Source organism: Antedon mediterranea, chromosome 11 (assembly GCF_964355755.1).
Source record: "Antedon mediterranea chromosome 11, ecAntMedi1.1, whole genome shotgun sequence".
NCBI lineage: Eukaryota > Metazoa > Echinodermata > Crinoidea > Comatulida > Antedonidae > Antedon > Antedon mediterranea.
In genome coordinates, this window is record NC_092680.1 from 16,709,033 (window position 1) to 16,734,274 (window position 25,242).

At 31.6% G+C, this 25,242-nt stretch overlaps 2 protein-coding genes across 2 annotated transcripts; both read right to left on the reverse strand.

The window, feature by feature from the left end:
• Positions 1-14,550: 14,550 nt before the first annotated feature.
• LOC140063204 (uncharacterized) lies at positions 14,551-19,844 on the reverse strand. Its single transcript, XM_072109692.1, has 4 exons — positions 19,523-19,844; positions 18,508-18,589; positions 16,225-16,293; positions 14,551-14,633 (listed from the first exon to the last, which is right to left on the reverse strand). Exons 1-4 carry the CDS (start codon positions 19,841-19,843, stop codon positions 14,557-14,559), a joined length of 549 nt encoding a protein of 182 aa, XP_071965793.1. The 5' UTR covers position 19,844; the 3' UTR covers positions 14,551-14,556.
• Positions 19,845-19,866: 22 nt separating this feature from the next.
• Positions 19,867-23,926, reverse strand: LOC140062023 (SKI family transcriptional corepressor 1 homolog-B-like). Its single transcript, XM_072108065.1, has 3 exons — positions 23,849-23,926; positions 20,002-20,842; positions 19,867-19,907 (listed from the first exon to the last, which is right to left on the reverse strand). Exons 2-3 carry the CDS (start codon positions 20,840-20,842, stop codon positions 19,867-19,869), a joined length of 882 nt encoding a protein of 293 aa, XP_071964166.1. The 5' UTR covers positions 23,849-23,926.
• Positions 23,927-25,242: the final 1,316 nt, after the last annotated feature.

Genomic DNA, 25,242 nt, shown 5'->3' on the forward strand with positions numbered 1-25,242 from the left:
TTTTACTATCTGTCCTATGCACAAATCATCTACATATTTCCAAGTTTTACATGGCGAGTCTTGCATGGCATCATTAATTAGAGCAAGAAAGATCATAGGCCCAAGGAGCGTACCTTGAGGGACGCCACATGTTAGATTAACACTCATTGATAAGGTGGATTTATAGCGTACTTGTTGGGTTCTGTTTGATAAAAAGCTAATTAACCACGGTACAATTTCAGGTCTACAATACAATATTCAGGCATATTGTATGCCTGAATTTTACCAAGAAATGTTAAAAGTAACAGTGTACTTCAATGATATTAATAATGCATACCCAGCAAATGCAGTAGAAACACAGCAATTGTGGGAAAATAATAAATAATAATAAAATTTAATGAAAAAAAACAATATATTTCAAAAATTGGTTACAAGCAGGGTACAAAACAGTAAAAGATATATATATTTATATATTTTATATATATAGTAAATTATAGATTAATATCATTCGAAGAAGTAATCCCCAACCTTTCAAAACAACAAAATAGTATTTTCGGTACCCTGAAACTTAAAGTCTTCATTACTGTTTTTGTCCTGTTTCCGGTTCCCGTGTTGTCCTGTTTTTTGGTTTTTTTTTCAGTTTCTATGGGCTGCCTTATACAAGCTTTGCTTTTTAGGAATGTTGCCCCTCTTATTTTAATAATTTTTACTGTTATTTTTTATTTTCTATGAAAAACAAGAGAAATAAATGTTACTTTGATTGTTTGATTGAGTCTTTTATGTTAATAAATACAATTCCTTCTGAGTGGAAGAAAATAATTTCAAATAATGAAATTCAAAGAGACAACAACTTTATTCTAAAAAACACAAAAACTCATTTCACTATAGACAACTTATCAATAATATTTAAATTGCGCCATCTTGTGAATCGAAATGAGAAACACATTTTAGAAATGTAAATCTCGATTAGAAAGAAATATGGTATAAAAAGTTTATAGTATAACAACATAGAAAAGACTGCTAAACACTTAACGAAACAGTTAATAACTGGATAGAAATAGGCCTAGTTACAACAAGTAAAAATGTAAATGGATTAATCTCATTGTTAACATTTTGTATTTACAAATCTATATCAAATCTTCAGAAAAATACGGCTATACAAAAAGATCAACGATGATTTGGAGGTTGTTCCGAGTAGAACTCAGACATTTATTAGCTAACCAATATGCTTGTAATGTATATAAAGCTCACAATGGGTAAAAGTAAAAGATAAATTAATGAATCACAAAACTCGTTTTTTTCTTTTTCTCTTTCTTTCTTTTTTCTTCTTCTATATTGAGAAAAATTAAAAAGAATACAGAAGTAACTTTGTTAATACACTTATTGTAATTTATTATATAACAGAAAGATGAAAAGGAAGGAATGAAACATAGAAAGAAAAAATAACGCTTCAATACGTTAGCCAAATTCTATAAGAGGGTATGTGCCAATATAACCTATAATGTTATGTTTTAAAAGATATCTCTTTTAAACATTGTACATACATGTTATAAACACATTTTTTAAATATTTAATCTTTGTATATCTTTGTACGTCAAGGAATGGAATAATGAGTGATTGATTGAAAGAGAAAAAAAAATAATGTCATCATATTTGATTCACTTTCCAACTCGAAATTACGTTATATGAGCACGTCAAAAGTGCAGTGACAGGCTACGGATGTGTAAATTAAAAAAATATAAATATTTTTAAACATTTTCAACATTTTTAAACATGTTCTGCAATTTCTGTCGGCGGTCGGTTGGTTGATCGGTCGGTAAACACTAACTTGAGCACGCGACTGCAGCCATGTATATGGCCTTGTTAAACTTAAATGACCATTCTATTCACGAAGTTTTAAGTACGAAATAACAAGAAAAATAAAACGTGCATTAAGAATGATTAAATGTCATTCGGAGCTTTAAAAATGTCATACTTCAGTTTAGTTAGTGAGTATTTTGTCTCCAGTACTTTTCGAATGTGTTGTTTGAAAATAATGACGTCACTTAAATTTACCTGAATGAGGGCGCTGCCAATGATGTTTAATCAGAGCCATATATAAAAAGTTACGACATTGAAAATTAGAAGCCATTTTTGTGTCAAAGAATTCGCACGCTGAGGGCGCGTGCGTCTCTTTTGTATAGCTTTTTCCCATAGTTTATGCATTATTTTTAGTTTTTATTTTAGTATATATATATATATATAAATCCAAAGGCAAATTACTGAAAAAATGACAATGCTGTGGGTATCAGTGGCTGGATCTCAATGGAGATACAAAAAAAAGCAAATAGCTATATCAAAACGATAAAGTAAACAGCCAGAAAAGTTAGCAGAGCTTTTTTCCGAGCAACACTAGCTCTTCATCAGTGCAAGTGAGGGAATATATATATATATATATATATATATATACGTTAAGTCTGGAAAATAAGTAAAAACTACAGTTTGGTCTCTACAGGCTTGTTTCGTGAGTCGTGCAACTCACTCATCAGGAGACTATAATGAGAAGAATCAATTACAACGCTGCTTATAAGCACATTTACTTGTAGAATTAGCATTTACAGGTGATATGTTTTGGAATGTCAGCTGTTATGTAACAATGCTTTCTTTCTGTGCCGGCAGGCGGACACAAGTTCGTTACGTTTGTTTAATGTCGATAATTCAGGGTGGCGGATGATAAATAATTTCTCTTTGAGGCAGAGATTGCATTTTTTGTTTGCGCTACTATATGCTTTAGTAGATGTCAAGATGCGCCATGAGATTGTATAGTCTGTGTTATTGTCCTTGAGTGTCCAAATATGTTTACTGAGTTCAGTTGAGTTTCTAGAACGTGAATTACGGAATGATGAGGTGTGATTTCTGTATCGTGTTTTAAAACACTATACGAGCCGGTAATCCAGACAAGACGAATTAATGTTCATTGCCTAATGTGTTTATATATATATAGTGCTGTTTCGCCGTACCACGCCGAGAATGTTAAAGAGTCGCTATCCAATCGAGTTTGAACAATACAATAAAAGCCCCAGTGGTCTAATGGTTAGGACATCTGCATATCAAGCAGGTGGTCCGAGTTCGAGGCTCGGTTGGCGCGAATTTTTCTCATTCTCACAGATTTCCTCATCCTTATCGTTTCAAATTATTTAATTAAATTTCAGTATATCACCGGGCGGTTTAGAATTTATGTTCTTTGCCTCATGTGTGTGTGTATATATATACACACACACATCCCACCAGAGACATTTTTTCATACAACTAAAAAAATACGGAACTTTCGCCAATGAGCTATGCTCGACGCGATTATGAGATCATGTTCCGAATATGAGCACTGTTTCTATAATTTACAGTATGATTTATATATAATTTACACAGTGCTACGCAACATCATTGATTTATATATATATATATATATATAGATATATATATATATATATATATATATATATATATATATATATATATATATATATATATATATATATATATATATATATATATATATATAATCCAAAGGCAATTACTGAAAAAAATGACAATGCTGTGGGTATAAGTGGCTGGATCTCAATGGAGATACAAAAAAAAGCGAAAAGCTAAATCAAAACGATAAAGTAAACAGCCAAAAAAGTTAGCAGAGCTTTCGGGCAACACTAGCCCTTCATCAGTGCAACTAAGGAAATTTGGATAAAGTCATAGCATATGAGTTGGCAAGTGCTGCCTGGGTGGACAGGAATAAAAGATATATAATAATATATATATATATATATATATATATGGCTCTGTGTTTAATTATAAGGATCTGATTCCGTACCAATCACAAGCAACGTAGATCCTTTCCATATATCCTATATTTTCTAGTTGTATTCTTCATATAGAAACCTGGTTCCAAATATTGATTATTCTAGTATTACTTGCAAATTGGAAGTTAAGAAAACGGTGTGTTGTCCTTTAATAAAACACTATAGGTCAGGGAGTGCCCAAGCGGTTAAGACAGCGGAACCGCTGTATAGGGTCATCATAAATAAGGTTAAATTTTAAAAAATTTAAAAATAAGTAGGCCTATTATTTTTTTGGAAATTGCAATATTAGGCTACAATTCATTTCCAGTATAGGCCTAAAATAGGTAATAAGATTAATATTATTGTCTTTGCTGAAAAAGATGAGTTTTCTCATGTTGAATAAAGAACTAAAATAATTATGAAGAATTACAAATATTTTAAGAAAATAGAAGGCGTGACTTAAACTCTCGGAACACGCATCTCTCTGATAGGTAACAAGTAAAGAAAGTATCAAGTAATTGTTAATACTAGATGGTACGCGAGCGAAGCCCATTAGTCGACTGTGCGCATGTTTATTATGCTATAGTATGGTTATGATAGCACAATTGACATGCGCAGAGTCGAATAATGAGTTCTGCGCATGTCAATTGTGCTATAGTAACCATTTATGTCAAATATGGTTATAATAGCACAATTGAAATGCGCAGAACCCATTAATTGACTCTGCGCATGTTTATTATGCAATAGTAACCATTTATGTAAAAAAATAAAAGAGTCGAAAATCGGCCATTCCCACTTTTGACATAAATGGTTACTATAGCATAATAAATATGCGCAGAGTCGAATAATGGGTTCTGCGCATGTCAATTGTGCAATAGTGACCATTTATGTCAAAAACTAAAAGGGTAAAAAATCAGCCATTTTTCGAAAATGTCCCTGTACTATATACTACAGGAATTTTGTCAAAAAATGGCAAATTTTCGACATTTTTTTTCCAATAAAACTGGTTACTATAGCACAATTAACATGCGCAGAACCCATTAGTCGACTCTGCGCATGTTTATTATGCTATAGTAACCATTTATGTCAAAACTGGTTACTATAGCACAATTAACATGCCCAAAACCCATTAGTCGACTCTATTTATTATGCTATAGTAACCATTTATGTCAAAACAGGTTACTATAGCACAAATGACATGCGCAGGGTCGAATAATGGTCTATATAGCACAATTAGCATGCGCAGAACCCATTAGTCGACTCTGCGCATGTTTATTATGCAATAGTAACCATTTATGTCAAAAATAAAAGGGTCGAAAATCGGCCATTTTTCGAAAATTTCCCTGTACTATAGTACAGGTATTTTTTTCAAAAAATGGCCAATTTTCGACCTTTTTATTTTTCGATAAAACTGGTTACTATAGCACAATTTACATGCGCAGAATCCATTATTCGTCTCTGCGCATGTTTATTATTCAATAGTAACCATTTATGTCAAAAAATAAAAGGGTCGAAAATCAGCCATTTTTCGAAAATTTCCCTGTACTATAGTACAGGTATTTTTTCAAAAAATGGCCAATTTTAGACCTTTTTATTTTTCGATAAAACTGGTTACTATAGCACAATTAACATGCGCAGAACCTATTAGTCGACTCTGCGCATGTATATTTTGCTATAGTAACCATTTATGTCAAAACTGGTTACTATAGCACAATTGACATGCGCAAAACCCATTATTCGTCTCAGCGCATGTTTATTATGCAATAGTAACCATTTATGTCAAAAAATAAAAGGGTCGAAAGTCAGCCATTTTTCGAAAATTTCCCTGTACTATAGTACAGGGATTTTTTCAAAGAATGACCAATTTTCGACCTTTTTATTTTTCAATAAAACTGGTTACTATAGCACAATTAACATGCGAAAAACCCATTAGTCGACTCTGCGCATGTTTATTATGCAATAGTAACCATTTATGTCAAAAATAAAAGGGTCGAAAATCGGCCATTTTTCGAAAATTTCCGTGTGCTATAGTACAGGTATTTTTTCAAAAAATGGCCAATTTTCGACCTTTTTATTTTTCGATAAAACTGGTTACTATAGCACAATTAACATGCGCAGAACCCATTAGTCGACTCTGCGCATGTTTATTATGCTATAGTAACCATTTGTGTCAAAACTGGTTACTATAACACAATTGACATGTGCAAAACCCATTATTCGTCTCTGCGCATGTTTATTATGCAATAGTAACCATTTATGTCAAAAATAAAAGGGTCGAAAATCAGCCATTTTTCGAAAATTTCCCTGTACTATAGTACAGGTATTTTTTCAAAAAATTGCCAATTTTAGACCTTTTTATTTTTCAATCAAACTGGGGACTATAGCACAATTAACATGCGCAGAACCCATTAGTCGACTCTGCGCATGTTTATTTTGCTATAGTAACCATTTATGTCAAAACTGGTTACTATAGCACAATTGACATGCGCAAAACCCATTAGTCGACTCTGCGCATGTTTATTATGCAATAGTAATCATTTATGTCAAAATAAAAAAGGGTCGAAAATCGGCAATTTTTCGAAAATTTCCCTGTACTATAGTACAAGGATTTTTTCAAAAAATGACAAATTTTCGACCTTTTTATTTTTCGATAAAACTGGTTACTATAGCACAATTAAGATGCGCAGAACCCATTAGTCGACTCTGCGCATGTTTATTATCCTATAGTGACCATTTATGTCAAAAACTGGTTACTATAGCACAATTGACATGCGCAGAACCCATTAGTCGACTCTGCGCAAGTTTATTATGCAATAGTAACCATTTATGTCAAAAATAAAAGGGTCGAAAATCGGCCATTTTTCGAAAATTTCCCTGTACTATAGTACAGGTATTTTTTCAAAAAATGGCCAATTTTTGACCTTTTTATTTTCGATAAAACTGGTTACTATAGCACAATTAACATGCGCAGAACCCATTAGACGACTCTGCGCATGTTTATTATGCTATAGTAACCATTTATGTCAAAAACTGGTTGCTATAGCACAATTGACATGTGCAAAACCCATTATTCGTCTCTGCGCATGTTTATTATGCAATAGTAACCATTTATGTCAAAAATAAAAGGGTCGAAAATTGGCCATTTTTCGAAAATTTCCCTGTACTATAGTACAGGTATTTTTTCAAAAAATGGCCAATTTTAGACCTTTTTATTTTTCAATCAAACTGGTTACTATAGCACAATTAACTTGCGCAGAACCCATTAGTCGACTCTGCGCATGTTTATTTTGCTATAGTAACTATTTATGTCAAAACTGGTTACTATAGCACAATTGACATGCGCAAAACCCATTAGTCGACTCTGCGCATGTTTATTATGCAATAGTAATCATTTATGTCCAAATAAAAAAGGGTCGAAAATCGGCAATTTTTCGAAAATTTCCCTGTACTATAGTACAAGGATTTTTTCAAAAAATGACAAATTTTCGACCTTTTTATTTTTCGATAAAACTGGTTACTATAGCACAATTAACATGCGCAGAACCCATTAGTCGACTCTTCGCATGTTTATTATCCTATAGTGACCATTTATGTCAAAAGCTGGTTACTATAGCACAATTGACATGCGCAGAACCCATTAGTCGACTCTGCGCAAGTTTATTATGCAATAGTAACCATTTATGTCAAAAATAAAAGGGTCGAAAATCGGCCATTTTTCGAAAATTTCCCTGTACTATAGTACAGGTATTTTTTCAAAAAATGGCCAATTTTTGACCTTTTTATTTTCGATAAAACTGGTTACTATAGCACAATTAACATGCGCAGAACCCATTAGACGACTCTGCGCATGTTTATTATGCTATAGTAACCATTTATGTCAAAAACTGGTTGCTATAGCACAATTGACATGCGAAAAACCCATTAGTCGACTCTGCGCATGTTTATTATGCAATAGTAACCATTTATGTCAAAAATAAAAGGGTCGAAAATCGGCCATTTTTCGACAATTTCCCTGTACTATACTACAGGTATTTTTTCAAAAAATGGCCAATTTTAGACCTTTTTATTTTTCGATAAAACTGGTCACTATAGCACAATTAACATGCGCAGAACTCATTAGTCGACTCTGCGCATGTTTATTATGCTATAGTAACCATTTATGTCAAAACTGGTTACTATAGCACAATTGACATGCGAAAAACCCATTAGTCGACTCTGCGCATGTTTATTATGCAATAGTAACCATTTATGTCAAAAATAAAAGGGTCGAAAATCGGCCATTTTTCGAAAATTTTCCTGTACTATAGTACAGGTATTTTTTTCAAAAAATGGCCAATTTTCGACCTTTTTATATTTCGATAAAACTGGTTACTATAGCACAATTAACATGCGCAAAACCCATTAGACGACTCTGCGCATGTTTATTATGCTATAGTAACCATTATTGTCAAAAACTGGTTACTATAGCACAATTGACATGCGCAGAATCCATTATTCGTCTCTGCGCATGTTTATTATTCAATAGTAACCATTTATGTCAAAAAATAAAAGGGTCGAAAATCAGCCATTTTTCGAAAATTTCCCTGTACTATAGTACAGGTATTTTTTCAAAAAATGGCCAATTTTAGACCTTTTTATTTTTCGATAACACTGGTTACTATAGCACAATTAACATGCGCAGAACCTATTAGTCGACTCTGCGCATGTATATTTTGCTATAGTAACCATTTATGTCAAAACTGGTTACTATAGCACAATTGACATGCGCAGAATCCATTATTCGTCTCTGCGCATGTTTATTATTCAATAGTAACCATTTATGTCAAAAAATAAAAGGGTCGAAAATCAGCCATTTTTCGAAAATTTCCCTGTACTATAGTACAGGTATTTTTTCAAAAAATGACCAATTTTCGACCTTTTTATTTTTCGATAAAACTGGTTACTATAGCACAATTAACATGCGAAAAACCCATTAGTCGACTCTGCGCATGTTTATTATGCAATAGTAACCATTTATGTAAAAAATAAAAGGGTCGAAAATCGGCCATTTTTTGAAAATTTCCGTGTGCTATAGTACAGGTATTTTTTCAAAAAATTGCCAATTTTCGACCTTTTTATTTTTCGATAAAACTGGATACTATAGCACAATTAACATGCGCAGAACCCATTAGTCGACTCTGCGCATGTTTATTATGCTATAGTAACCATTTGTGTCAAAACTGGTTACTATAACACAATTGACATGCGCAAAACCCATTATTCGTCTCTGCGCATGTTTATTATGCAATAGTAACCATTTATGTCAAAAATAAAAGGGTCGAAAATCGGCCATTTTTCGAAAATTTCCCTGTACTATAGTACAGGTATTTTTTCAAAAAATGGCCAATTTTAGACCTTTTTATTTTTCAATAAAACTGGTTACTATAGCACAATTAACATGCGCAGAACCCATTAGTCGACTCTGCGCATGTTTATTTTGCTATAGTAACCATTTATGTCAAAACTGGTTACTATAGCACAATTGACATGCGCAAAACCCATTAGTCGACTCTGCGCATGTTTATTATGCAATAGTAATCATTTATGTCAAAATATAAAAGGGTCGAAAATCGGCCATTTTTCGAAAATTTCCCTGTACTAGTACAAGGATTTTTTCAAAAAATGACAAATTTTCGACCTTTTTATTTTTCGATAAAACTGGTTACTATAGCACAATTAACATGCGCAGAACCCATTAGTCGACTCTGCGCATGTTTATTATGCTATAGTGACCATTTCTGTCAAAAACTGGTTACTATAGCACAATTGACATGCGCAGAACCCATTAGTCAACTCTGCGCATGTTTATTATGCAATAGTAACCATTTATGTCAAAAACTGGTTACTATAGCACAATTGACATGCGAAAAACCCATTAGTCGACTCTCCGCATGTTTATTTTGCAATAGTAACCATTTATGTCAAAAATAAAAGGGTCGAAAATCGGCCATTTTTCGACAATTTCCCTGTACTATACTACAGGTATTTTTTCAAAATGGCCAATTTTAGACCTTTTTATTTTTCGATAAAACTAGTTACTATAGCACAATTAACATGCGCAGAACCCATTAGTCGACTCTGCGCATGTTTATTATGCTATAGTAACCATTTATGTCAAAACTGGTTACTATAGCACAATTGACATGCGCAGAGTCGAATAATGGGTTCTGCGCATGTCAATTGTGCTATATTTATGTCAAATATGGTTATGATAGCACAATTGACATGCGCAGAACGCATTATTCGACTCTGCGCATGTTTATTATGCAATAGTACCCATTTATGTCAAAAACAAGGCCAACAGCCATAAGTCGCGTGCTGTAAGAAAAAAAAATGAACTTTCAAAAAGTAATGTACTTTAAAACTTTTCTGTACATCAAAACAGTTCAAAAAGTTTAGAAAAGCGATAAAACGCGACTAAAAATATACTATAAAAATGTATTTCTTATTTTTATTTAAAAATCATGAGTCTCCTCTCCTTAATTGCAAACACAAAAAACGATCTGAGCATGTGCAAATGTATATAAAAGCACTCAGATAATGAGAGGGCAGTATAATGATATAAGCAGTCAGTTAGGCAGATCATAAGTCAGCTCTCCTTAATTGCCTAAGTCACACAGCTGACTTGGGCAGAAACACAAAAAATAAAGTATATTGATATAACCAGTGAGTTAGGCAGAAAAACAAAACAAAAATTATGTCTTAGACACTTTTGTTATGAGGCTGTCGATATCATCTATACACAAAAAATGCTACCTTTTAGTAACAAAATTTAATAGCATCAGCTCTTCAGATTAAAATTAACACTGATGAATTTAGAAAAGGAAAGTAGCAATAAAGAGAAAGAATTTGTAAAAATGGGTTAAAAAATATAAAAATATAAAAACGCATAATAATTGAATATTAAAAACTTGATATTTAAACCATTTTCAACCTTTTTTTTTTACATAATTGGGTTCTATGGAACTATAAGATGATCATAAAGCAATATATGATCATATACAGCAATATAAACGCACAATAATTGAATTTTAAAAACTTGAAATTTTGGCCATATTTTTTTTGAAAAAAATTCCTGTACAGGGATTTTGTCGAAAAATTGCCAATTTTTTACCTTTTTATTTCTCGACATAATTGGGTTCTATGGTACTATAAGATGATCATAAAGCAATATATGATCATATACAGCAATAAAAACGTATAATAATTGAATTTTAAAAACTTGATATTTTGGCCATATTTTTAAAAAAATTCCTGTACAGGGATTTTTTCGAAAAATGGCCAATTTTAGACCTTTTATTTTTCGGTATAACTTGGTTCTATGATACTATAAGATGATCATAAAGCAATATATGATCATATACAGCAATATTTTAATTTTAAAAACTTGAAATTTTTGCCATTTTTCTAAAAAAAAAGTTTTTCGACGTACGCACGTAATTGTATTGCCATATGATGATTTATGCCCTGAAATTTATGAGTACCAAATTGTATTTAATTGTTATTCATGGTTGTGAAGATATGATTACAAACGTGATTTCATTAAATCGTGCGTAGACCGCGTAATTTTTTATTGCGCACCATTAAAACATAACCACATCGATTCCTGGCCATAAGGAATATACTGTGAAAAATTGACTTAGCTAGATTAAACTGATATCAAAATAAGGTCAGAAAGCGATAAATCGCATAGTGATACCGGACTGACAGACAGACCGACCGACCAACATAGTGAACTATAGAGTTTTAAAAAAAGGGTAAAAAATCGGTCATTTTTCGAATATTTCCCTGTACTATACTACAGGGATTTTTTCGAAAAAATGGCCAATTTATAACTTTTTTATTTTTCGATAAAACTGGTTACTATAGTATAATTAACATGTGCAGAACCCATTAGTCGACTCTGCGCATGTTTATTATGCTATAGTAACCATTTATGTCAAAAACTGGTTACTATAGCACAATTGACATGCGCAGAACCCATTATTTGTCTCTGCGCATGTTTATTATGCAATAGTAACCATTTATGTCAAAAAATAAAGGGTCGAAAATCGGCCATTTTTCGAAAATTTCCCTGTACAGGGATTTTTTTAAAAAATTGCCAATTTTCGACCTTTTTATTTTTCGATAAAACTGGTTACTATAGCACAATTAACATGTGCAGAACACATTAGTCGACTCTGCGCATGTTTATTATGCTATAGTAACCATTTATGTCAAAAACTGGTTACTATAGCACAATTGACATGCGCAGAGTCGAATAATGGGTTCTGGGCATGTCAATTATGCTATGTTTATGTCAAATATAGTTATGATAACACAATTGACATACGCAGGGATTTTTTCAAAAAATTGCCAATTTTCGACCTTTTTATTTTTCGATAAAACTGGTTACTATAGAACAATTAACATGCGCAGAACCCATTTGTCGACTCTGCGCATGTTTATTATGCTATAGTAACCATTTATGTCAAAAGGATGGGAAGAACAACTTTTAAATATATTCTCTATCCGCTCAGTAACTAAATATTGTTTAAAATGCTTTATAGGCTTTTCAATAATATACCACTAAACACAGTAAAACATTTACGATTTATAATACTTTTTTAAAACTGTCCCTGTTATAGTCGATTGAAATAGTAAAGTACATAACGATACACCACTACGACGTTTAAATTTTTTATAATTATTAATTAATACAAACGTTGAGAAGCAACTGTCAGTAATCTACCCACAGTCACAGTAATAAATGTTCTTTGTATATTTTGTTTATATATCTAACAGTAATCACATTCACAGTAAGACAATCTCGATTCAAATGGCGACAAAAAATGTACAATACTAGATGGTACGCTCGCTTCGCTCGCGTACCATCTAGGTCGTGCCCACAGATGGTTCTCGAATACGTACACAGTAATTTCAGCGTAACAAAACTGGCGATTTCAAATGTACGTACCGCAACTAAAATTAGCACCCTGGGAATTACTTCCGAAGGAGAAACTTATCACAAAATGAGTCCAAATTTTTGATTTGGACTCATTTAAAGAAACCCAATTTGTGTTTTGTATGTAACATTAGGGTTGAGGGTTGGGAAAGCGGATAGGTACAAAGAAGAACAATTTTTAAATATATTCTTTATCCACTCAGTAACGAAATATTTCATGTTTTATAGGCCTATAAATAATATACCTCTAAATACAGTAAAACATTTGCGATTTAATACTTTGTTAAAACTGTCACTGTCATAATCGATTGAAATATTAAAGTACATGTTACGATACACCACTACGACGTTTATATTATTGGTAATTATTAATTAATACAAACGTTGAGAAGGAACTGTCAGTATAAAGTTTATTTGTATATAATAATGTGTTTATATATCTAACAGTAGAGCCTAACCACAATTTGTATATATTTTTATATTACATCTAACAGTACGAACATTCACAGTAAGAAATGTTCGATTCAAATGAGGACCAAAAATATTTAATAGGTATTTACAGTATTGTCAAAGTATTGCAAGTTTATTCTCAAAGGGCCTATATATTTACCTACCGTATGTGTTAAACCAAGGGCTCATAAATTTACCTACTTGTGTTAAACCAAACTCTGGGATGTTCCATTCATCGCAAATCAATACATTTGTATAATCGTATATTAAATCTATCAAAATAGTATTTTTTAAAGAAAATCGGCCTGTCTTCAACATTATGATGCTGTACTCTAGCTGTTCAACCAGTTTTCAGCTATTAAAAACAATTATCGTAGGAGGAGATAGGAAAAGGCGAAGCCTCCTCGCATTTTTGTGGCGGGTATTTTTCAATATGGACATCCATTAGACAGTGTATACCACGATCGTAAAACACCCCTATTTGGGGCAAATCGTTGAACCTAAATTCGTTTTAATCGTCAATAACTAATTATCTAACTTAATTTAATTAGTAAACATGGTTACATCAGGTGGTTAAAATCAGTACCGAAAGTACGAACCAACTTTATATACCATCGAGTAAAAATTCGAGAAGTAAGGCGCGATTTACCGAATTTTGCCCTTACGTAAATTTATATATAGATTGTCAAAGTATTGCAATACTATAATAAGTTTTATTCTCCAAGGGCCCATAAATTTACGTACTTGTGTTAAACCAAGGGCTCATAAATTTACCTACAAACTGGGAGTCTGAGAGATTGGAATGTTCCATATATCGCAGATCAAAACAGTTGTATAAATGTATATTAAATCTATCAAAATAGTATTTTTTAAAGAAAAATCGGCCTGTCTTCAACATTATGATGCTGTACTCGAGCTGTTCAACCGGTTTTCAGCTATTAAAAATAATTATCGTAGGAGGAGATAAGAAAATGCGAAGCATCTTCCTATTATTGTGTGCGGGTATTTTTCCATGGAAATTCATTAGACAGTGTGTACCACGATTGGAAACACCCCTATTTGAGGCAAATCGTTGAACCTAAATTCGTTTTAATCGTCAATAACTAATTACCTAACTAATTTAATTAGTAAACAGGGTTACATCACATGGTTAAAATCAGTACCGAAAGTATGAACCAACTTTATATACCATCGAGTAAAAATTCTAGAAATAAACCGAGATTTATCGAATTTTGACCTTACGTAAATTTATATATAGATTCTACGACTAATTTTTATAACAGGTAAATGTATTCGTCGAGTATCAATACTATTGCAAACAAATTAAGTCGTGTATTAGTTATCGGAGTCCAATGCGCCTGTTGGTGAAGTTTTTGATGACGACGACATATTGTTGAGAGCTGTTTGAGCTTCTGAAAAATATAAATTACTTTTGTTTTTATTATCTTTATTTAAAGAAAGTTGAAGATTTATTTAAAGAAATTTGAAGATTAAAAAGTGACCTCCATTGTTCTGATCAGTGTTTACAATTTTGTTGTTGTCTTTCGATGGCATTGTAGCCAAATAAAGTGAAATCATAATTACTCGAAATGTGATTAAATAATAAAATTAAATTGTCGGTAAAACTATTATTATTGTTATATTATTTAGTAACAATTACATGCATAAGTACATTTTCTACAGTGCCTCTATTTTGTTTTATTTAGTATTATTTTATTTCATGAACACAAAATCATTTGTATATTTTCAGTTTGTATTTTGTTTAGACCGATTTTGATTGGTAATTCACTGCGCGTCAGCAATTTTGTTTTATGTTTTCTTAGCAATCTAGATAATATTGAACATTTTGTTATGAATCTCGTTAATTAAAATAAATTAAAGCTTACATATCTATATCGCGCTTATCATAAACTTATACAATTATCTTCCACTACGTACTATTTTTAGTATATGATTATTATATAGAATATTAAAAATCAATATTACTTATAGAAAATGTCATAAAGAAAAACTTATTAGTAAGCATAATTAAACCATATCATATAGACTTTTCCCCAATTAAACACCATCCGGTATGATATTTACTATCATTGTACTACCACCCACATACGTCTTCTTGTACTCCTAAATTAAATTCTCATTAGCATTGTTATTACTATCTAATTGGCCGATAACAAATTTAACTACTAACAAACAGTATTATACTTTATATTTATTTCATTTTTAGGAGATTGTTAAGTCTTGTTCAAGGCTATTTGAATAGTTGTAAGTTAAGTTTTATAATTATCTTCAACACTCACAATTTAAAATAACTATGATTTGTGTCGTGATAAAACATGTTTCTTATTAGTAGTTAGTAATTATTATCCGTTAATTGAACAGTGTAAAATGGAGATATTATTAACCAATATAGTTTATTACCAGCAGGAGTAAATAAATGCTGTATCAATCGAAGATAACAAATGTCTAAAAACTCTGTAATTTATTTTACATTAAATTTCTTCTATTATGGAGTATAAAATTGAAGTTTTTAGATTATTATTACATGGCAAGGTGTTTATATTACGTGACTGTGACGCTCTTCCGGTTGCGGCGCGCTGCAATTATCCGACGACTCGTGGCGCGCGATAATTCAAAAAAGTTTTTCTCTGCGGCGCTTATTTATTTTTGAATGCTTATTGTGATATCTATTCGATTAAAATGTTGATTTTACTGAGTAATTAAACAACTCGATATTATTTGAATATGTTACTTATTCAATAGTTATTCGTATTTGATTGTGCCACTTATTCGAGTACGCTGTTTACTTGATCGTTTATACGTTTTCGACTACGCTGCTTATTTGACTGTGGTACTTATTCGGCAGCGATGCTTCTTTGACTGTAGTACTTATTCGACTATGATGCTTATTGACTGCGTTACTTATTCGGCAGCGATGCTTCTTTGACTGTGGTCACTTATTCGAATCGATTCTTATCGACTGTGCTATAGCCTAGTACTTACCTTCGAGCTTAGCTTCTAGTTCACTTCTAGAAAGTTGTTTCAAATCTTGATCCCTTACAGATGACGAATCTATATGAAAAAGAAAAAAGTATATAAATATAATTGTTATGCATATCTTATTAATTTAGTGTCATTTTATTTATCATAATTTTTCTATAAAAATGTTCAACATTTTATTATTGTACTAAAGGCGGCTTTTGTTCGAGCGGCGTAGCGGTGCTTATCGAAAAGAAAAAGTTTTGGTAAGGCTTGTATGTGACGTTCATTCATTCGTTCGTACGATCATTGTTTTTGTTTATTTTATTCGTTTTTAATTCAATATATTAAACAGAGGCGCCTCATTCGTATTTAAGTTATAATTTAACATTATTAAGTATGATTAATTCATTATTAATTTAATTAATTAATTTATATCAACATTCGAAATTGTACGAATCAGAAGATCTCCGAGAGCGAAAATATATAATAAATACAATAAATATTTAAATCTTTGTTATGTTGGCAGTATCACCGTAAATACGTTTATAATATAAAATAAGTTAAAAATACTGATGTCTTATAAGTATTGAAAGAAACCATTGTCGACAACGGTATGCTCTACTGCAAGGCTTATGTAGGATTCAATAGACTGAAGTTTTTCTTTCATTACTTCTACAATTCAGATAGTAAAAATAAATACAGTAATCAAAATAAAGATTAAAAATTATAATGCTTTTGTTAAATTGCTTCTACCAAATAGTCTACAATTTATGACATACCGAGACAGCAAAGTCTATAATTAAACAGCTAATTAGAAAACCAGTGAGGCTAGCTATCTGGTACGAATTGTGTCAAATTAGATAGAAACGTTTCTAATTAAACAACCATTAAACTCTAAACATAAAGCCTTGCATAATTTGATGCAAAACATTATTACCATTATTTTAATCACAATTTTGATTAGAATCTTACAGTAAATTTGAAACTATTGTATTTGTAACAAAGGCCACTGTTCATTAGGACCAATAGAATGAAAATTATGTATAACATTGAATGCGGAGTTAGGTCATTAAAATCGGATAAAAACTCGAATTAAATTCACAACGTGTAAATTAGCTTTGGTCTGTAAAACCATAAAACTTTACCTTTTATTAAGAGTTTTGTATGAAATATATGTTTTGTTACGAAACTGTTAATTAAATTCGTTTATAGATCCAGGAAATAAACAAAATTAAACATTTTTTCAAAAGAAATTAACAATTGGGTCGACGCAAGTAGTTTTATGTGACGTAAACTCTACAGATTATTATAGTAATAGTCATTAATTTACGCGTGTAGGTTGTTAACAATTTTATGTCTTAAGTCCAATAACACATAAATTTAAAATTAAAAAATAATTACTACTTGATGAAGTTCTCTGCAGTTCGTATTTGTTTTATTATTGTTTTGTTTGTTTAATGGTGAGAAAAAGTCTCAATAAATGTTATAATTTTCTTGTACTATACTGTATTTGTTTATTAATACAAGGCGGGCCAATATTTGGCTATTTAAGCCCGGCGCACACTATAGCTATTGGCTGATACAACCGGCACGAGGAACACTTGGTTTAAGGTAGTGTTAGTCAGAGGAAAGTATCAATCTTCGTAGAACGGGGTTTAGAGGTGTTCCATTTTTATTGTTTAATTAAATGATATTGAATTAAAGAAATTGTTATTTTATTCTTACATTGAAGATAATCATCATTGTAAAGTAAAGTACAGTTAAATTTGAATGTTTTGATTTTTTTATTTATTTGACGATCAAAACGATAAACAAAATCAGATTTTTCGTTTAATTTGTAATCTTCTGCTGTTCGTATAATGGATGGTTAGAATGGAGTTGAAGTTACTAAGTTTGAAGATGAATGATTGTGATGACAATTAAAACGACGATTGATGATGTGGATGAGGGTGGTGTACGATTGTTAAGATAAACGTGAGAATGGATGGCGAGAATGAGAACTGTGGGAAAGTGATTTAATAATGATGAAGATAAAATAATGTCAATGTGGGGGAATAACCGGTGACGCACAGCGTACAGGGCCGGCTGAATTGTTCACATTTTGAGACAACACATACGTCTCTTCACTGCCACCAAATGGCTCTCATTCGTCTGTCCAGAGAGGGCTGAGATGGACAAGTACTCCTCTTCCGAAGGATGGAATGGGTTCTTTAAAGTGAATACAATCCGGAAAAGATAATTGAACCCGTGCCGATTGTATAGCTGCAGTTTACACCAGTGCCCACACATGTGCGCAATTCATACCTTCAAAACTTGCAGCCCTCCTTTTAGTACGGATTGGCAAACATCTTCCTCGTTGTTCGCCAAAACTGTCAACACATTTGGTCTATGATTACAAAAAAACTAAATTAGTAATGCTAAGATATAGGCTAATACTTTTCTCTCATTTCAATGTATTTCCTCCACCAAGATCACAAGGGATGCTATATTACAACATAAATATCAAAGTTATTTGATATAATATCTAAAAATCAAGCAATACAACTCCAGCTTAGATTTAATTACAGGAAAATTAACTACTAAGTCGCGAATGTAAATACAGCTCAATGCATTAATAACAAACTAAATTCATCATTGCCTTTAATCAGGTCGGTTTGAAATGTATATCGCGCATAATCAGTAGGGACAGGTATACCTAACCATGTACCACAACAACAGTAATTATACATTAATAACTTAATACCAATTCGTCTCAATTGAACGAATGGCATTATAATCAATTAGTCATAGATATGTTTGTTTATGCCACATTTTATTCTTGTTTATGTTCACACGTCCTACACATTGGCTATAACATGATGTGTAAAAGAAACCAATTTTGAATCTTCAATTTAAAAGATCAAACTATGTTTATTAAAAGCCCAAAAGGCCAACACGTTTGTATATAACCAATATTGAGCATATACATCTTGCTATCAATAATTTGACATGAATTGTGTTCCACCTTCTCATAAAAAAATCAAATTAGAACAATACTATAGAGTCAGAATATATTTACGGTGCCTTTATAGTGTAATAGTGTAATACTATTTATATTAGATCTAACATAAATAGTATTACACTAGTTGGGTTGTCTATTAGGCCTATATTTACCCCACAACGTTAAAAGATTGCACGCATTAAACTTACTAACGAATAGCATGTAAAGTTATCAAATAAATTCTTGAAAACGTAATTCTCTATCAATCACGTTTTAACAAATACCGGTAGGCCCACTCTACCCTATTTTTTTTACCCCATACACGCACTGCTTACTTACAAAATCTACTTGATCAGCGACATCCATCCGAAAGTCATATTTGTGAATGCTGTCAGCTGTATGGTATTTATCGCCGGCGGCATACAGTCGTCGAAGCCTGGGTGATTCTTGGCGACTAGAATCGTTCACTTTTACCAGTGGATCTTGTTGGTCATCAATGCTCCACTGATGTTCAACTGGTGTGAATGCTGATACATGATGTGAAGCAAGCAGCTTTGAAACAGGGGGTTCTTCCGCGTCATCATTAGATAAAAGTGGCCTGAACGTGGCACCACCGTGCAAGTCCTGCCGCCACGTACGGTCGTGTCCAACAGATCCCATCTTTCCTAAATACGGTCCACTCATTATTTGGGAATTGAGTGCGAATGGAGCCATTTTCCAGGGGCTGAGTGGGAATGGATGTGTATAATCAGGACCTCCAACTGCCGACTCTATTCGCATTCTGTGAGACGGAATAAACGGTATAAAAGCTTCGGGACCAACATTTTGAAATGACTTCTGAATAAACTGTGGTGTCATAAATGGGTACATGGGCGTGCGGATTGGTGAGTATGTTGGCGCAGGCTCGATTCGCAAACCTCCTTTCACTGGCGATGACAAGGACACAGCGGGCACAGCATTAGTTGAACCTTTAGTACACGTTAAAAGTGATCTCTTGCGGCTTCCTCCATTAAACATTGCTTTGACATCTTCCCACACATGAAGAAGTTCATTGCTGGGATTCTGGTTAGCCAGCTTGATGTGACGTCGCCATGAATTAAAATTAGCAGCATCTGGGTGCTGATACTTCGATTCTGGCAAGCGATGTGAATGAAAGATGAACTTATTTGGTGAAAGGTACACAGTACAAAATTTGCATTTGATGCATTTAGCTCGTGAGCTGTTATATCGACTTGGGATAAAGTTCCCCTGACATCCCCATGAACACGTATGCTGTACTTCGAAGGTGAAATTATCCGGTAGCTTTATGGGTTTTGTTTCTTCTAGAAACGATTTGACGAGTCGTTCTGCTTCGTGTTTAGTGATCATTCCGCAGCGACGGGATGAGATCGGCATCGCCCCGGCTCGACGGAGAATTTCAAGTTGCACAGGAGTACATTGGATGCAAGTTATCCCTAGAGCCACACGGCGGTTATGTATCTCATTGTAGCTGAACTTCTTGAGCAACGTATTCGATATTTGTGCTAGGCACAGTCGCTCCTTGTTGTCAATGATGAGTGAAGCGATCGGAACACCGTAGAGCACTGTTGTCTGACATTGTTCAGAGGACATTTTTGTGCATGTTTCTTCAATAGATTCGACGAAAGGTTTATCCGCCATCTAATGAAAGTGAAATTAATAACAAACTTCAATCAATATTGTTAAAATCATAATTAGCTAATTGTGAGCAAAAATCAATGTTTTGTCGTTACTTAATTGAGTTTATTTATGAATCAGTTTAATTACAACAGTATAATTATTATAAATTAATCTGTATTCTCAGGGGTACACAAATATGGACAATTTTGTTTGCTTGAGTGTGTATTAAACTAATGTTAGGCCTATATTTATTTCTATACGCGCAACGATTGAAATTGAAAAACAAAAATCATATATAAAATGTGTATGTATTTCCTTTTTTATTTGTTTTTCGTTTTTGTATTCAGAAAAGAGACGAATAATGAGAGAAGAAGAAGGAATACAATTATATATTATTCTCATACACTCCTCAGAATACAAAAGAATATAAAACAATATTTTCTCGTACAAAAATGATGTATAAAGGCACTACACACATGACGATCAACAATAAATAGATAAACAAGTATACATTTTTCTTATATAAGTTAGAAAGTTTTCATAACACCAGAGTGTTATTCTTAGTGTTGTAACTTTCAACTGTGTTTGGTTTGGTACAATAGTCTGAGTGCTAATGATGAAAAGAAACTGCTAGTAAAATAATAGGAAAGAATGTCAATGTTATCGACGCAGTTTACAGGCGCGATGTTATTAGCCAAGTTAAGAAAATAATGGAAGATAACTCACACCCATTGAATGATAAATATGTTGTAAATAAATCAGGTAGAATTCGTCCTTTAATGTGCAATACCACTCGATGTAGGAACTCATTGTCCACAACTCTATTCATGTTTCCAACTCAACATTTCAAAGATAGTTTGTTTACTTGTTTACTACTGTATATAGTTTTAATGTATTGTATTGATATTTTTTAATGTTTTATATATTGTATGTGTTTTTAAGCATCAAGGAAAACCAATTTCATGTTCGCCTGGTTGTGTTCATGACAATAAAGATTTATCTTTTCTTATCTTATCTAAAACTATATAAATGTAATATTATTATGACCAATAAGAACTATAACATAATTGTAAAGTCACGATATTATTACTCTTATTATTGATCATAACTTCATTTGATTGGATTTTGTACAATATTATTTTCATCAAAGACACCATAAATGGTTGTCTTGTAGTTCTAGAAAGAAACATTTCTGTTTGTTTTATGTATGGAAATAAATCTCAATTAACGTTGATTGTTACCATCCTAGTGTAAATAGGCATTGTATAACAAAATAGTGATTATGTTAACAAACATAAACAACTAAATGGCCGTTAGTCACAAAACCGAAATTGAAAACATCAACATGTTTACAACAAAGGTCATTATTAAAAGGATTAACATAATTATGAACATAATAATTCAATAATTATAAACAATCTAAATTATATTTAAAACTTCCGTGAGAAGGTTGTATAATAATTTTGTCAAAACTTTACTCAAACTTAAGTAAATTATGAATGTTTTTTCAAGGTGGTTTATGAGAAATAACCCGATTTACTGTTTCGGAATTTTCTTTATTTTTATATGAAAGCATATCAACTTATTATGCTTTTGTTTAAATAAGCTATCTTTTTGTATTCGTTTTATCAAATAAATATGAAGTGTTTAAAGATGGTATTCATAATGAAATGCACCTAAAATGTCCTATTGCCATTTAACATTTGAAATGATTTTGTATTCCATTTCAATTAACTTTACATTTATTGAACTTAAATACATGCGGTGACTTTTTGTACCATTTTTTAACAGATGGATTTATAAAAAAAAAAAATTCCTGACACAACACTATGACTTTCTTAATAATAATAATACTATTGACTACCAAGCGTAAATGTTCCCTCATACTGATTATCGTGATAGAGAGTATGCAAAAAATGTCCGATGCCGTTTATTTTTTTGTATTATTTACTAGTGTGTTATATTTACAATTAATTTTACTGCCATTAATAATAAGGTACAATGTCAAATGTCTTATATAAAAGACAAAACCTCTACATACCTATCTTTAAAAATATACATTTTTAAGCTCTATTTAATCTTTTAAACTGTCGGAAAGGTGAATAACACAATTTTTACTCAAATTATGTTAAACGTTTACTTTAGAAACAAAATTTTGTAAAAGCAGCAAAAAATGAACATGTTTATAATATTCTACAAATTGCAGTATAAATATAATTCTCTGTCGTTTAGAACAATTATTAAAAAAGACTGCTGATGCAATAGCCTGTTAAAACAATAGGAACATTATAACTACATTCTATTTTTTTTATTGTAAAACTGAACATTTATCTCTTCTATTCTTAATTTTAGAAAGCTTGTCAATGTAACATTTTCTGCCTGAAATGTTAATAATGATTTTAATAGAATTATCATTTTAATCTAGTAATCCAATCTTCTGATAACTTACACTTTTTAGTCATCTTTCCTTTAATTTTTGTTGTGTCTTTGTTTAAATTTTATAATAAATAATAATAATAATAATAACGCTACGGGTTAAATGTTAATTTCATTTTCAAAATGAATGTTGTTAAAGAAGAGGTTTGAACTTATTTATTTGTTAATTTTTGATAAATATTAATTATTCACGTGTATAATAATCTACATGAATAGTCATTCGTTAACAACATGGTTAAAATATCTTAATGAATTAGTAAATACAAATCAGAGTAGTGTTCGAAATGAATCGAAATGTAAATGAACAACAAATTCAGCAATGACGTGCATGTTTAATCAGTTGAGTTAGCCTTAAGAAAAATCCTCTTTCTCTGTAGCGTATTACAAATTGTTTATTAAATGTATAAAATATTAAATATAATGTCATTGTTATACGTTTTCAACTCAGTTTCTACGTTTTTTACCATACATTTTTTTCGTTTCAGATGGTTTCTTTCTTTCCTTTTTGTAAAAAAAAGATCAAAGCGTTCAACAAAGAAAATTATATAACAATTTAATTAAAAGGAGAAAGTTCTTCATTAAAGTACTTACTGTTATTCAGCTGAGTTTCCAAAAACTTGAAATGTTGTTAAAGATGGATACGGTTATTCGACAACAAACCAATCAAGAATGAAAGCAATTGTAAAGGCAGCAACGGGTTTTATTTTCCTTTAAATGATCAACTGAAAGTCTAAATTTATTACTTCGACTATAATTAATTATTGTAGTATCTTTTGAGGTGAATTTTCTATGGACGAATCAAATACGCATGCGCCTTAAAATGATGAAGTTATTAATTATCCAATGAAAAAATAAGTTATAACTATTGGTATAATACGTATCGTATAATAGGCGTCTTCATGACATATTTGGAACTGCATTATAATGCAGAGATAAAAAAAAAGTTAGGTTAATTAATATTATGTAATTTATAAATTTAACTTGCTTTTATATACAACGCATAATTCAATAAACTCGAAATGAAATTAATTTCTATAGGCCTAAATTAATTCCTTTTTAAATAAATGAATAACCAAAAAAAGCCTAAACGCAGATTTATTTATTATAACAATGTAGGCCTATATCAATACAATGCGACCTTTTAATAAGGCTGTGACTTTTGTTATGTATGTTTACAACTCGTTTTTAAACTTCTAAATGTCATTTTATCATTCATCAGTATTTACACAACATGATAATGCCTTTTATTAGGACTATGTAAGTTTAATTGTAGAGAAGTAGGCCTAGACCTTCGTTTTTTAAGACTTATATTTTTAAAAGACCTCATTACATTGTAGATGTTTTTTAGACCATAGAGGAAATATTTAGAAAACTAATTGCTAAGTGAAATTCTCGTATCCTTAACTAGATTTGAAGATTCGTGTACACATGTGACTAGGCCAATTTATCTTATTAAATAGTTTTGTCAAGGTAATTTCACTATTGTACATAAACCAGGCTAATTACAGACACACAGCCCGTGCACGTGCGTTAAATGAGTATGTTCATTATGACTGTTAACCACGCTCAAAATAATGAACACACTTTTATTTTTCCTTAATTCATTATTTTCAACAACCTACAATAATTAGTAAGGAATCGTTTATATGTAATTACAAAGTATTGTACGTAACATCTGACAACGTGTTTTTTTGTAATTGTCTGAACTTAATAATCAGAGATTGGGCTAGAGATCAGTAGTAATGAGCTGAAAAGGCAACTAAACGCAAACACGTCAACCTTGCTGTTCTAAACGTCATTATCCAGATAGTTGACGCACTTTTTAAAAAATAACAACAATCGATTGTAAATGTTACGAGTGAAATTCGAGAACATCGCGAACTTTAAAGTAAGCTTAGTGTAAAACATGTATGATCTCTCATAAAACATTAACTATATAGCATTGCGCACTATCGAAACGATGATAAAATCTGATCACGTGATGC

Excerpts from the sequence above, each read along its gene's own strand:
- LOC140063204 (XM_072109692.1), bottom strand. The coding sequence starts at position 19,843 with ATGGGATCTGTTGGACACGACCGTACGTGGCGGCAGGACTTGCACGGT. Across the intron at positions 16,294-18,507 it reads GAGGGCTGCAAGTTTTGAAG|ATTCGTCATCTGTAAGGGAT; the intron begins GTATGAATTGCG and ends TTTTTCATATAG. Across the intron at positions 14,634-16,224 it reads ACTAGAAGCTAAGCTCGAAG|AAGCTCAAACAGCTCTCAAC; the intron begins GTAAGTACTAGG and ends TATATTTTTCAG.
- LOC140062023 (XM_072108065.1), bottom strand. The coding sequence starts at position 20,842 with ATGGCGGATAAACCTTTCGTCGAATCTATTGAAGAAACATGCACAAAA. Across the intron at positions 19,908-20,001 it reads GAAGTCATTTCAAAATGTTG|CCCCTGGAAAATGGCTCCAT; the intron begins GTCCCGAAGCTT and ends ATTCCCACTCAG.